Genomic DNA, 13764 nt, shown 5'->3' with positions numbered 1-13764 from the left:
AGCGGAACTTTCTGCTGGGTGATTTGTTTGCAGCTAAACTCTTTGTATGATTGTTTCTTTGTAACTGAACTCTCTACAAGGTAACTTCTTGTAGTTGATCTCTCTACAGGATGACTTGTTTCTAACTGAACTCTCTATAGTGTGATCTGTTCATAGCGGAACTTTCTACTGGGTGATTTGTTTGCAGCTAAACTCTTTGCATGATTGTTTCTTTGTAATTGAACTCTCTACAAGGTAACTTCTTCTAGCTGATCTCTCTACAGGGCAATTTGTTTGTAGCTGAATTCTCTACAGGGTGATTTATTTGAGCTGAACTCTCTACATGATGGCTTCTTTGTAGCTGAACCCTCTATTAGGTACCTTCTTCTAGCTGATCTGACTACAGGGTGACTTGTTTGTAGCTGAATTCCCTACAGAATAACTTGCAATGTAATATAACTGAGTAAATTATACATGCAGCTGAATGCTTTATTAGGGTGACTGTTCTATTAGAGTATCTCGATCTCGCATTTGCTGCACGAAGTTGCCTTTCGAATCATAACTCAGTGATTTGTAATGCGATTCTTCTGTACTACTGCAAGAACTTTCTATGATGATTATTCCAGCTACATACTGATTTTCAGCTCGTTGCTCTAAGCGGTTTGCCTGGTAGACACGAAAACTAATAGTTTTTTATTCATAAAAATCGATTGCGTAATTTTTACACAGGTTGGGTTTTGTGTCATATCTCCATGGTCTTTATCCCGATTCCTTTCAAACCACAAAAAGGCACTCCTACGATGGTTGCTCCATCTACATATCAATTTTCAACTGATTCCTCCAAGGGGTTTACCCTGTAGGCGTGACAGACCTTCGACCTTATTTTACGCAAATAATCGGTCATAACTCCGTGAATGTTCATCGGATTCCTACCAAAGTTGGTACGGAGATCCGCCTTAATGAGCCCTTTAAGCGTGCCAAATTTCAGCCCAATCCGAGCACGCATTCGTGTTTTATGGCGAATTTTGCGAAGTGTGCGAAATGAAGAAGATGAAGAAGAAGATGAAGAAGAAGATGAAGAAGAAGAAAAAAACGAAGAAATTAAAACGAAATTTTCTTCGCTCGTATCTCGGAAATGGCTGGAGCGATTTTCTTCAAATTTGGCATGTAGACTCCCCTAACTGGGCGGCACGTCTCTAGCAAATTTGGTTCCAATCGGATAAGGAATCACAGAGCTACATAGGTGTGAAAATTGCGTTTTCTTTCTTCCTGTTAATATACTCACGGTGTGGCGCGCCGACTTCTTGGGCCGCACGACACACTATCGTGTGTCTTGATGGGATAAAGTGACGAGTAACTACATAGTTACATTTTGAAATAACTATGTATACCCCAAGTCTACTGAAGAGGGACCCTAAATTTCAATAACCTAACCATGAAGTTAATTAAGTTGCATGTATCCAGCCTGTGTTGATGTGTTTCAACTACAGAGCTTCCAGAGAGTGTTCAGTTAGATTCTATCATGAAAACTACTTATAGTCACACCTAGTTAGAGTTTGAGGCAGAATTTTAATAGTTTATATCACTTGTGATGCTAGACTCCAACCTTAATTAAATGTACAAGAAATGGTAAATGTATTGTCTCAGTGTAATGACTGTCACCTAGTGTTGAAATGTAGCAAGGAGGGTATTCCATGAATGCTGTGGGGAGTCATACAAAAGGAAGTCCACAAACTTATTCATACCAAGGAGGGTATTCCATGCAGCCATACATGTAACATGGTCCACACCAGGCTTCTTTCTGCATTTTTGCTACATCACCTCAAGAACATGGAAACCGGCAATGAAAAGGGAAACTTAGCCAATCAGAATTAAGCATGAATGCCACTAATACAAACAATTATTGAAAGTCAAACATCCCTTATCCCATGGTCCTTCTCTAAGTATTGGATTTAATAGCAGGTTAATTTTGTAATATTGTTCTTGGGGACTTGTTAATCTTGTCATACCCAGCCACCCTTGTGCTTGCTTGTGCAAAGGCCATCTGCCCAACTTCTTGGAGCAGTAATAGCAGTAATACTAGCAATTTTCTTATGCTTGTACAAAGTTCAATGAATAAGTAAATTTTTCCTTTAGAAAAGAGCAGCGTTACTAGAACCTAACACATGTAGAGCAAAGGTAAACAAGGACGTTTTTGCTTACGTTTGAACATGGTGTTCAAATGAAAGCTAAAAGGTCTTTACATTAACTTTTGGAGGTTATTAGTGTCCAAGACGTTTGACTACTGTCACTGGTATGGCTTCTCATAATTGAACATATGATTGCCTGGAGACATAGGATTAGTCAAAGCCACAGTCAATTACAATCAAAATAAACTATTATTTTGTGATGTGACTAAGAATGTCATGATGTGGTTAACACATAACATTGTTTTGGTCAGTCTCTGCAAACAATTAAAAATAATTTTAATGGTTGAATTATTATTGTTTCTATAGAAGAGGAAATGATGTTGTACCATTGAGAATAACCAGTGATGGTGACCAATTCTCTCTACATAAAGGCAACAGTTTCAGTACTCTCTGGGAACTGTTACAATTTTACATGGAGAATCCTGGGTTATTGAAGCAGACGAATAGGGACACACTTGAACTAAAACATCCTGTATACTGTCAGGGTGGTGTTAAGGAAAGGTTAGTATATTATAATCCCATGGTAAAATTGAGGGGTCCCCATATAAATGATGTCATCTTTAAGTTGAGGAAAGAGAGTGATGTGTCAGTACCACAAGCATTAAATTTAATAAGCAAATTGGGAACATCCTGTCGTGACATCTCATAGTGTTGTGATATGCAATTAGCATCTCGATTTAGAAACATTCACTTGAAGTAAACTCCTGCGTTTTTCATGAGCCTAAAATCGCAAAAGCTTCATTTGTATTCTGTGTACCAAAATAAGGTGGGCAATAAACAAAATTTTATTTCATGAACTACTTCAAATCACACTATTCATGGAATTTGCTTATTTATGGTATGGAAAGCTTGCAAACATCTTTATGGTTTTATCAGTGCATCCTGATACATTGATGGCATTTCAAAGTGCCATATTTTGATTAAATCAGAAACCACACAGCTTCTTTGTGATGGCTCCTATATGTACCATCAAATACAGTGACTAAGTGAATGATCTTGTGCTGTTTATAAGATTCTTGAGTGACTACCTGCTTAGGAATGGCTCTTATTTGAGAATGGTATATTTTGTAGTCCATGATTTGGCCACTGAACTTTGACAGTCATGACAACTTACTCTATTATAACATTGAATTGTGTTTCAGGTGGTTTCATGGTAATATCAGTGGACAGGAAGCAGAAAGGTTACTGATGATGAAAGGCTCTACCGGAAGTTATCTAATGCGTTCATCAGTGTCCAGTCCTGGGGACATGGTGTTGTTGATAAGGTAAGTCAAGGACTATTTGTGAGTGCTATTTATGTGCAGATTGTATAGTCTGGGGATACTGTTTGCACATTTTTCTTGCTATCACAAGAGCATGGAGAAAAAAAACAGTGCTGTAGGCAAAAACCAGGAGGTCCATTATAGAATCCTCTGTAGACAATTGTGTGCATCATGTTTACTGTGTTAAAACCGAGAGTGACACTTTAGCAAACAAGCTTTGATCTATTTTGATAAGACACATAGCAACCACTGGGTACTGAATCTTAGACAATGAATTTGGATCAATGCACTTAATTAAGTATAGTTGAAATGTCATGTGTCATTTCCATGAGGAGTCTATAAAAACTATCACTTGCTCCATTGTCAGATTTGTGGTGTTTAATGGTTCATATTTCACTCTGGCTCAATTCCATTTTATTGTATAGGAAAGACAATTGTGTGACAAATGTCAAAATCTACAACAAGGGACCGGTGTATGATGTCGGTGGTGGATTGCAGTTTTCCTGCTTGTCAAATCTCATCGATCACTACAAGAGGAACCCGATGGCAGAAATGAATGGAGAAGTGATTGAGTTGAAAGAGGTAACTGTACTTAAAGTGCTGCATAAATGTTGTTTGTGTTATTAGAATATTTGGAGCATGCATAAATTTCCTCGTACTATTGAACGGTTTAGAAAATCTTTTCTATGCAACAATATAACTCTCTGCAGGGGAAATTGACTGTTCTGTTGGAGTGTTTTAAAGTATCTTAATCTTTTGTTAACAGATATTACCACAAATAGTGAGTTAGCTGCAGGAATTAAATGTAGTGTATTCAAGAGAAGCCAGTGTGGGCACAACAGACAAATGCATGTTATATGGGAACCATGAAAATGCCATTTTGTTGCATTTTTGGCTTCCAAGGCAAAGTGGACCATTTTTGCAGCACAGATTTGGGGTGGGATGCCTTCCATGCCAAATTCGGTTTTGGTCTGCTCATCTTTGAAATATTTGTCTTCATAGTTCATTTTATTTTATCTTACACTTCGCAATACTTAGAAATTTTGCCAAAACTCGTACATGTTTTATTTAATTATTTCAAATTTGGGGGGTGGATAGAGAGTATTACGTTGCATATTCAATCCAGTATTTGTATTGGTTGGGGTAAAAATTGGTTTGCAAGGAACACGCAACTTTTGGAGTTGCTAGTTTGATGCATTGTTGCCCCTACCACTTGAACTGCTTAGTTTCTAAATGCAGATCTTGGCAAACTGTGTACAGTGTACAAATTAGTGCCCAACCAAAATAAGATTTTATCAATGTTCTGATAATTGATATTGTAAAATAAGCTGATAAACATTGCCGATCTGATATAGTATTGTACCATACGTAATTTGCTTCTTTTTCATTGTAAAATAATTTTCGTATGCAAAAACTTGTACAAAAATTTCTTACATGGAAATTTTTACAGAAGATCAAACTACTCTAATGGAGCAGTCATTCATGTAAACCATATGAGAATATTTTTACATGAAATTTTATCACAAAAATTTTTTGCACAAAAGTAAAGCGAATTATGGTATGTCAATCTTTCGGTAGAAATTTGATTATAAAGGATCACACACTATATACTCTAATAGAGCAGTCATATAATTTCAATTGCTACATTATGAAGTTGCAAAATACATGAAGACATAAAAAGTTTCTTTTACGTTAGATTTTTTGCTCACATGGGCACACACATGCTCACCACTTTTTGACAGTTTTGAGGAAATGAGCATGTCCTTATGTGGCCTGTTTTCTTATAAATAGCACGATTACTTTGCTTGCTATTGATTAGGTTTTGTGTTATCCTACGTGCCTATGTATAAGTGAGCTTTTAATATAAATCCATGTACACATCAGGTACTTTTCAGGAAGCCCTCTCTGAAATTTTAACTTGCATTGTAGGCTTGCAGCAGGAACACCAGACTATCTTAGTTTCACAAACACAGTAAAACAAATGGGAACAGCTACAGTGTAAAAAGAAACTTTTATTGATTCCTCAAAGGCGAATTAAGGGAGAACAAAGGTATGGCTTGAAAATTTTTATAAAAATCAAATACTCTAATAGAGCAGTCAGATGTATTCTAATAGAGCAGTCAAACTACTCTAATAGAACGTTCATAACGGAACAAAATTTTAAAATGGGGACATAAATGTAAGATTAGGCAAAACAATAGCACAACTAAATCTTGAAATTTTCATTTTAATTGGAGAATTTGAATATGTATTTGGGTGACTACTGTCAATGTCTGATCAGTCATAAACCATAATAATAGCCATACTGGGCATAAAGAGAACCAAGCATATAAGTATCCATAAAGTCATAATCTAGTGAATTTTTAAGCATTTTAAAATCTGTCAGCAGCTGGGGGGTGCTGTGCCCCCAGACCCCTGCATCCATAACTCACTTTCAAATCTGGAAACCAACTTGGAATAATCCTGGATATGCCCCTGCACATACTTAATGTGATAAGTTGGAGAATAATAAAGTGGTATTAAGTGTTTGTGGCACAGTATTTGACTGGCAAGCCAAACAAGATCATGCTACCCGTCCTGGCCACTGCGCTTCATTCTTCGTATTGTCTTGAATTACAGCCCGGGCATTTATTTCTTTCAAGCAACTTTTTGCCCCGGCTACTAAACGAGACCGGTGACTATACAAGACCGGCGTTTGTACACCTGATGTTTCTCTCAGCATATTTCACAGATTCAAGCTTAAAAGGAACTCTATGAAACGTTCTTCACTTCATCGTTTATAACACTGCCCGGAATTGTTAAAAATAATGACTGCACTAGATGATTATTTGAGACACGGAGTTTATTCGAGACCCTATGTTTATTTTTGTTATGATGCTGTATACCCCTGGTGACTAAACGGGACCAGGTGTTTATATGAGACCGGCTGTAATTCGAGGCAATACGGTAAGTATTTCCAAATCCCACCTACGTATCAAGCTCTAACTACTGGAAGTAGATTCACAGAGTTATAAAAAGGTTACATTCCATTGCTTTCACCTCTCCAAACAATCACATGCTGAAAACACTACTAAACGTAATGAAGTCTTGACTTACTGTATGGGATACAGAAATGAGTGGTTCCACACTATTAACTGATTGCAATAATCGCAAAGTAGAAAATACCAGTCCTACTCCCTACCCCGACTCCATCTGCACAATTGCAATGTTGAGACATGATCTTGGTAAGTTACAAAACAGTAGTCTCTGCTTAGTAAAGCACCTGTAATGATCCTGTCCTAAGTAGCTTAAAAAGTTGGGCTGAAATAACTGATGGCCTGTAAACATATTTCAACAAATATCAGAAACAAGGGATTTATTGTATCATAATCTATAATTCTATAAATACAGTGTAATGATGTGTGTCTGGGAATGTGGACAGTCCCTTTGGCTTGTCGGCACCAAAATAGGTTGACACACTCAGAAAATGCTACTGAACAGTGGGATAGTAGTAGTAATTCTTGCGTGCTCTTATCTATCTACACTTACATGGGTTAACTATAATAAACTGTACTATATGTGACCATCTCAGCAAAGATCTGACTTGTTCTCGCAACTTTTGAATTTTTTATATTCTCAGCGTTATCTATAGTGCCCAAGGAATGGATCACCAAAGTTTCAGCCTTTTGTGGTAAGTAGTTTTAGAATTACAGTAAGAAGAGCAAGAAAATTGATTTGCACAGTGACTATACATTCGCAGCCACAACTTTCATTAGCATTAGTCTACAACATTGGAATTTGGCTTGAAATGTTTGCCATGGATTAGCAAATCAACCAACATATAGTGTTAGCCCTCTAGTTACTTATGCATTTGGGTATGAAGGAGGTTTAGTTAAAGAAATGATGACTACCTTTTTTACATTTACCACATCGTCAACAAACATATGTGACATGCATACCATTGGGGCTACAAAAAAAAAGATTTTCGGACTCTCCATGGACAGGTGAATATATGGTATATAGTTTTAATTGATTTGAGTCTTCCTTCTCTGTGTAATCGCCCGATAAATTCTTGCATATATTTTCTTTGTAGCATGTGTAATTTTACTTTTTTTATATTTTGTTTTCTCAAAATGCATGCTTGTGCGAACAAGTCGGATCACATGTGATCATCTGGGTAGTGCAAACATGCAAATACACTGTCTGGAGAGTACAACATAGTTGTCAATAGTACATGTAAGGAAGGTATCTTAACTTCTCCATGTGCTCTCAAGTAATTACACCTATCCTTGCAGAAAGATAAGACCAAGAGTTAATAATATAGAGAGGAGAGTGTCTAACGCCGTATAGTCCTGTAACAGATGATTGCGCAGAAGTTAAATGGCTTCTTTTCCGCGTAACGACAGACTGGCTAGTATATTTTCGCATTTAACTGCAAAGGCTATCCCAGACACAAGGGCGTGCGTTCAATTCGATGTTCAAGTTCACCACGAAGAGCATCGCTCTGTTGCGTAAAGAAGTGTGGCTGTTAACCTCGAAGATAACTCTGGGGGAGAGCGTCTGACAAACCAATAAACACTGAACCAAAGGCAGAGTATCGCTTCGAATTTTCACTGCGTCGCCATGTTACCCTACCTTTGAGCATTCTTCAATTGAAGGAGCACTGTTCCCTGTACATACAGCTCAGTCTTTAGTTCAGTCTTCGAATATTCTCGAGGATTCATCACGGTGCGGCTAAACTAATTGCGGTAAGGAAACGAACAAATACTAGAAGCCTGTACGTTACACGGAAAGGAAGCCGTTTAACTTCTGCGCAATCATCTATTACAGGCCTATACAGCGTTAGACACTCTCCTCTCTTATTAACTCTCGATAAGACTGAAGGGTATGTTGCTTAAAAATCTATTTTCTTCAAAATTTTGGGAGCATTGTGTATTATGGTTTGGCCAAAAGTATAAAACTAGTTAAACCAGGAATACCAATTCAAGCATCACTGAAGCCATTTTGACCACGTACAACTTTTGGCCACTACCTGTTATCGAAGACCGCATTTATCTCACAGTTACACTTATATTTTACTCTTTGTTTTGCAACTCTCACACTAACACCTTTCTCAACCCATGTATGACATATTGGGCGTGCATAGCTGCTAAGTGTGGCTCGCATGTAAACTTAAACAATTTAAAATACACACATGACTGTGTGTGTGCGTTTGCGTGCACATACATGAGGCAGCAGCTAGAGCATCCTCCTGGTAATCAAAAGGTTCCAGAGTCAATTCCTGGCTACGCCAAATTGGTGTTACTGTTGTTTCCTTAAGCAAGATACTTTATTGACATTGTTCCAGGCTACTCAGCTGTACAGTGTGGACCGATGGCCTGGTGTCAACTGGGGAAGTAGCCTACCCAGCTGTAACATTAATGGGTACCTGGCGTTTACTGGGGAAGCAAATTCCCAACTGTCCTTGTCTCACTTAGCAGTGTTGGGGTCATTGTGGAACTTCAGGTTCCACGACCTTCCTGTGAGACCTGGACAGTCCTCCTGCAGGTTACTAGTCTTGCCCCAGGAGGATTTTCCTGCACAAGATCCAAGTACCTGAGTGGTACACAGGCACATCCTAGTGCCGGTTTGCTAGATGGCAATAGCCGGAGGGTTTGTTTTTTTGCTTTGTGCGTGCACAAATGTCTGTGCGTCTGCACCCAAGTCAGCAAAGGCTCTCACACCACATTTGAGAATGAAAGGATGTTTAGACAATGTATTACTCATCTAGCAGATATGCTTTGTTGCAAGGTGATGTGTTTTAGCCAGCTCAAAATACAAGAGTGGCAACTTCCTAAAAGTGTTTTATGTGTGTAGTTATCTGTCACACTAGCTTCTTTTGGCAGCATAACAAAACTATCAGACATCTTGATCCATAAATACGTGACAACTCTCAGTAACCCCTTATGATTTTCCAGTAGCTCTTTGCAGTAGCCAGTAACTAGCATTCATGGAAACTGATTCCATTTATCCTTCCACTTGTTGTGGTCACAGTTATAGATTGAAGGAAGGAAGTTTCTTCTGATGGTTGTATCCCAACAAGGAAACAACAATTGCCTTTGGTCAGACCAGCTATTCTCCACTGAATAGTTCAGTTCCTTTTGGGTCTTTTGACCAGTCACCATCCAATTTCCAAGTATAGACAAATAATGTACAACTTACACATTAGCTATAAAATATATAGCTATGAATTTAGCTAGCGTTTGTGACATTTGTGATACCCTAGTGCTCAATATTAAATTTTTTAATGAAACACATATTTACTAAGAATATTATTTATATTAAGAAACTGTAAATTTTTGGTGACGTAAAATGGTGAAATAGTGTGATTTACACAATGATATTGTGCTTACCATGATATTTCTTTAACGACTATTATTATATCATGTCACTTACAGCCATTATTTGCAACTAAAGTGCTACCCTATCATATGAGGGAACGAGTCGATGACATGTCGTGTGTGGCTAGCAAAGGATCACCTACTGGATTTGCTGAGGAGTTTGATCATCTCCATAGTTATCAGTGTAAAGTGTTACACAGCAGAAAGGAAGGAACCAAACCAGCTAATCAGTCAAAGAATCGTTACCCAAACATTATACCTTGTAAGTAGACAAAATCTTATGCTGACATTGTATGGATACGTGATGTGTTATTGTAGTTGATTACAACAGGATTGTACTGAAAACATTTCACCGTTCATCGTCTGATTATATTAACGCAAGCTATATCAGTGTAAGTAAACAATTACTGTATAGTCTGGTGAATTTAATATATTAGAGGCATGATTTAAAATCCCTCCAATTTTTTTTTTGTCCATTATACGTGGCTTGGTCATGTGTCCTAATTAGCCTGATTGTGTAACCAAACATGGCACCTGAAATTAGTACCAATATTTTTTACACACACAAATGGATAACATACTTAGCTAGGAAGCCACATAAATGTGTTTGTTGGTTTACGTCATACCAAGAGTACATAATAATAGAAGAGGGAGCCTCCCTACTCTATTATTATATACTCTTGGTCATACATCAGAATACTTGGTATCCTACTAAAGTGTTGAGGTTAAACAAGTCAGAACTTTATTTGTGAGATCATGTTTGTGCAACTAACTTTCTGTAAACTTTTTGTTGGCTGAAATCATGATACTGTTTCTCCATTAGGGACAAGTCCCAGGTTCAGAGAAGAAGTACATTGCCACACAGGGATGCTTGGAGTCAACAGTGAATGATTTTTGGAATATGTTATATGAGGAAGACGTCAGCATCATAATTATGGCTACCAATGAAAGTGAACATGATAACGTAAGAGTGTAACCAAATACAAGTATTTAATTGCTAGCTAGTTGTACTTCAAAAGATGTTGTCTATATTCATGGGCAGTTACATATTTGTACTTGCATTCTGAAAATTCAAAGTAGAACAGAAATAGCTATACTGTTCTAATGCTGTATCAAACAGTTGCTTGTATGGTTATCATTCATATTTTGATGAAATTGGCTAGCATGTATATTTACCTACAAGCAGGTGACCAGCTCACAGCCATACACGTGGGGTGCACTGGATGGGGTAAATATATGATAGTGACCTGCTGAATTTGGAAATGTGTTCTTACATGGTTGTATTAAAATGTTTTATGAGTAAACTCATTGTACAATGCATTTCAATAAGAATCAGATACAGTTCGTCAGTAACTTCATATTGTGTGTATGCATTGTCTTAGTATATCCCCTGTGGCCATGAATAAATTATTATATCATATTGCACAACGGTATATTATTCATGCATTATTATCAGACAACTGACTGTCTCAATATATATATATATATATATATATATAGGATAGATGTGCCTGTTACTGGCCCAAGATAGCTCAGACCAAGACTTATGGAAAAATTCGAGTGCAAGCAATGTCAGTGGATAAGAGCCAGGTGTACGTTTTGAGAGAGTTTTATTTGTTGAGAGAGAACAGCAGTCCAAAATACGTCTCACAGTATCACTTCACCTCGTGGCCAGACAAAGCAGGGATGCCTGACAATCCAGACGACATATTGACTTTGTTGCAAGAAGTTGGCCAACACTACAAATTTATTAAAGATTCAAAAGCTGATGTCGGCCCCATAGTTGTTCACTGCAATAATGGAATTGGCAGAACAGAAAGCTTGATTGCTATCGACATCATAATTGATGTTTTGAAATCCAGAGGTAATCTTACTAAATATCTATGAAATTTGAAATAAGCACATCTAGCAGTGATATTACAATCTTATTTTATCATTTAGGAATGGAACATGAAATCGATATTATGGAAACAGTTTTACACTTACGAAACCAAAGATTTGGCATGGTTCAGACTGAGGTACAGTGTCTATATATGTATAATTATTGTAGGAAGTTATCAATATCAAATTAGTGTGGGTATGTATGTGTACTTATAACTAACACAAATTTCTGTGGGGAAGTGTACATTAGTGGTCTTGACAGTTAAGAACACAGTGGATGTCAAGCTAACTATAATTTTCCATGAAGCTTTAACCTTCTTGGAAATAGTGTATGTTAGATGTTAGATTGTATGCCCTTTCCTATAACTTTGAAGCTACAATATATTCATAGTATAAAACTGTTTGTACAGTCTCTCAGTACAATGTGTTATATACAGTTTAGTGATGAAACTATTTACATCCACTAGAATGAGATAATGATTCTAGAAGACACTGCCAAGTTATCAAATTTACCAATCTGCTTCCTTGAGCATCAGATAATGTCTAGTTAATGCTTGACCAGTGAAGCATGATGTCTGTAATTCACAGAGGGCCTTATACATATTACATATAGTGGCTTACCATTTTTGCCTGTATAAATAGAGCCCCAATTTGCTATTGGTGATGTTTGACATGGTGGTTAAACAAGCCCAGCATTTTTAACACTCTGGCATTTTAACGGATCACAGTGTGTGTATTCTATAGCCCATTCCTGCATGCATTGTGATCTCAGCTTTAATACAGATTAATAATTATAATATGTACACACGTGTAAGTGCTCAGACGACCATTACCACTAGACATACTAGCTAAGTCTAATGTGCAATACTCACATACTGTGCACGGTAGTGCATTTACGAGGAAAGTACAAGTTAAAACTGGAGGCTATTCCATACCTCGTCTGTACACCTAAGAACATTTGGATGTGCCAGGGGTTTGTATTACGTAGATCTGCTCTAACTAAAATGTGGAATATGGTAGTGCATGGAGTTTGCTGGTCACACAGTTTGTTTGTTCCATTGCCTTCTAATACCTTTACGCCATTTATTTATCCTTCCATCAAAGCACAATTCACATTTAGAATGTGCTGACAAGGCTTCTACACCATTTAGAGCCCCTTATTGGCTTGGCTACCCGCATGATGCCAGGGCATTTTGTGTTTGGCTTTGCTGGTGATGAATGTAGTAAACAACCGATGGCATGAGTGAGACTAACTATTTAGTATCCTTGCCACAGGTTTAGTAACCTCAGAAATAATTGTTTATACATTTAATATAGAGCCTGCATGGTACTGTATAGCCTAAACAGTCAAGGGGGAAATTTTTTTGAGGTTTTGGGGAGATTTTTATCATTACAATTAGCAAATCCACAAAATTTTTATTCCAACATTGTTCCCCTCAAAATATTTAGGCTACACGGTATTCTAGTGTCAGTCTCAAAAGTTCCCAACCAAATGACAACTAAATGTATACCATATTGTGTACTATGTCAATATGTATTTTAAAATTTAATCACTGTTTGTTTACAGGCACAATACAGGTTTATCTACTTGGCTATATTGGCCTACATTCAAGGGAAACAGACTGAATTAATATCACTTGACTAGTGGACACTATGTTGGCTATCAAAACACTTATAATTGCTGAAACAGCACTTACTTATTGGTCAAGTTAAAGAGTTTATTATTTTTAATTTTGTGTACTATAATGTGTGCACGTTCTTTATTATAATACAATTTTATTTTTGGCACCTTAAAAGGTGTATTGCATTTGTGTTGTATTCTATTGTTGTACAGAATTTTACTCAGTGATGTGACTTACATAACATATGACATCCTTAACCAGGTACACCTGCTGTTTGTAGTTATTGGTCTACAGCAGCTTGTGTGCACGTGCGTGTGTGCATGATGGGTGTGTAATATAATGAGGAAGTCAAGGATGAGTATGCCTGTTCTCTTATATAGCCCGGCTGGATACTTTCCGGCAGTCGTAGATTTTTGTTGTCAGGGTGCATGTGTGATGGAGAAAACATACTATTTGAGTAGTGCCTCAACAT

At 37.3% G+C, this 13764-nt stretch overlaps 1 protein-coding gene across 1 annotated transcript in view; it reads left to right on the top strand.

Annotated features, from left to right (window-relative positions):
- The window catches only part of LOC136237531 (tyrosine-protein phosphatase non-receptor type 11-like), a 50235-nt gene extending 36702 nt beyond the window's left edge, over positions 1-13533 (top strand). The window contains exons 3-11 of the mRNA XM_066027711.1: positions 2475-2669; positions 3311-3433; positions 3856-4012; positions 9847-10051; positions 10108-10181; positions 10613-10753; positions 11290-11653; positions 11731-11807; positions 13238-13533. Of these exons, the coding sequence (XP_065883783.1) occupies positions 2475-2669; positions 3311-3433; positions 3856-4012; positions 9847-10051; positions 10108-10181; positions 10613-10753; positions 11290-11653; positions 11731-11807; positions 13238-13315 (1414 nt within the window). The 3' untranslated portion in view covers positions 13316-13533. The remainder of the gene's footprint in view (positions 1-2474; positions 2670-3310; positions 3434-3855; positions 4013-9846; positions 10052-10107; positions 10182-10612; positions 10754-11289; positions 11654-11730; positions 11808-13237) is intronic.
- Positions 13534-13764: the final 231 nt, after the last annotated feature.

Source organism: Dysidea avara, chromosome 11 (genome assembly GCF_963678975.1).
Source record: "Dysidea avara chromosome 11, odDysAvar1.4, whole genome shotgun sequence".
NCBI classification, from domain to species: domain Eukaryota; kingdom Metazoa; phylum Porifera; class Demospongiae; order Dictyoceratida; family Dysideidae; genus Dysidea; species Dysidea avara.
This window is presented reverse-complemented; position numbering and strand designations above follow the sequence as displayed.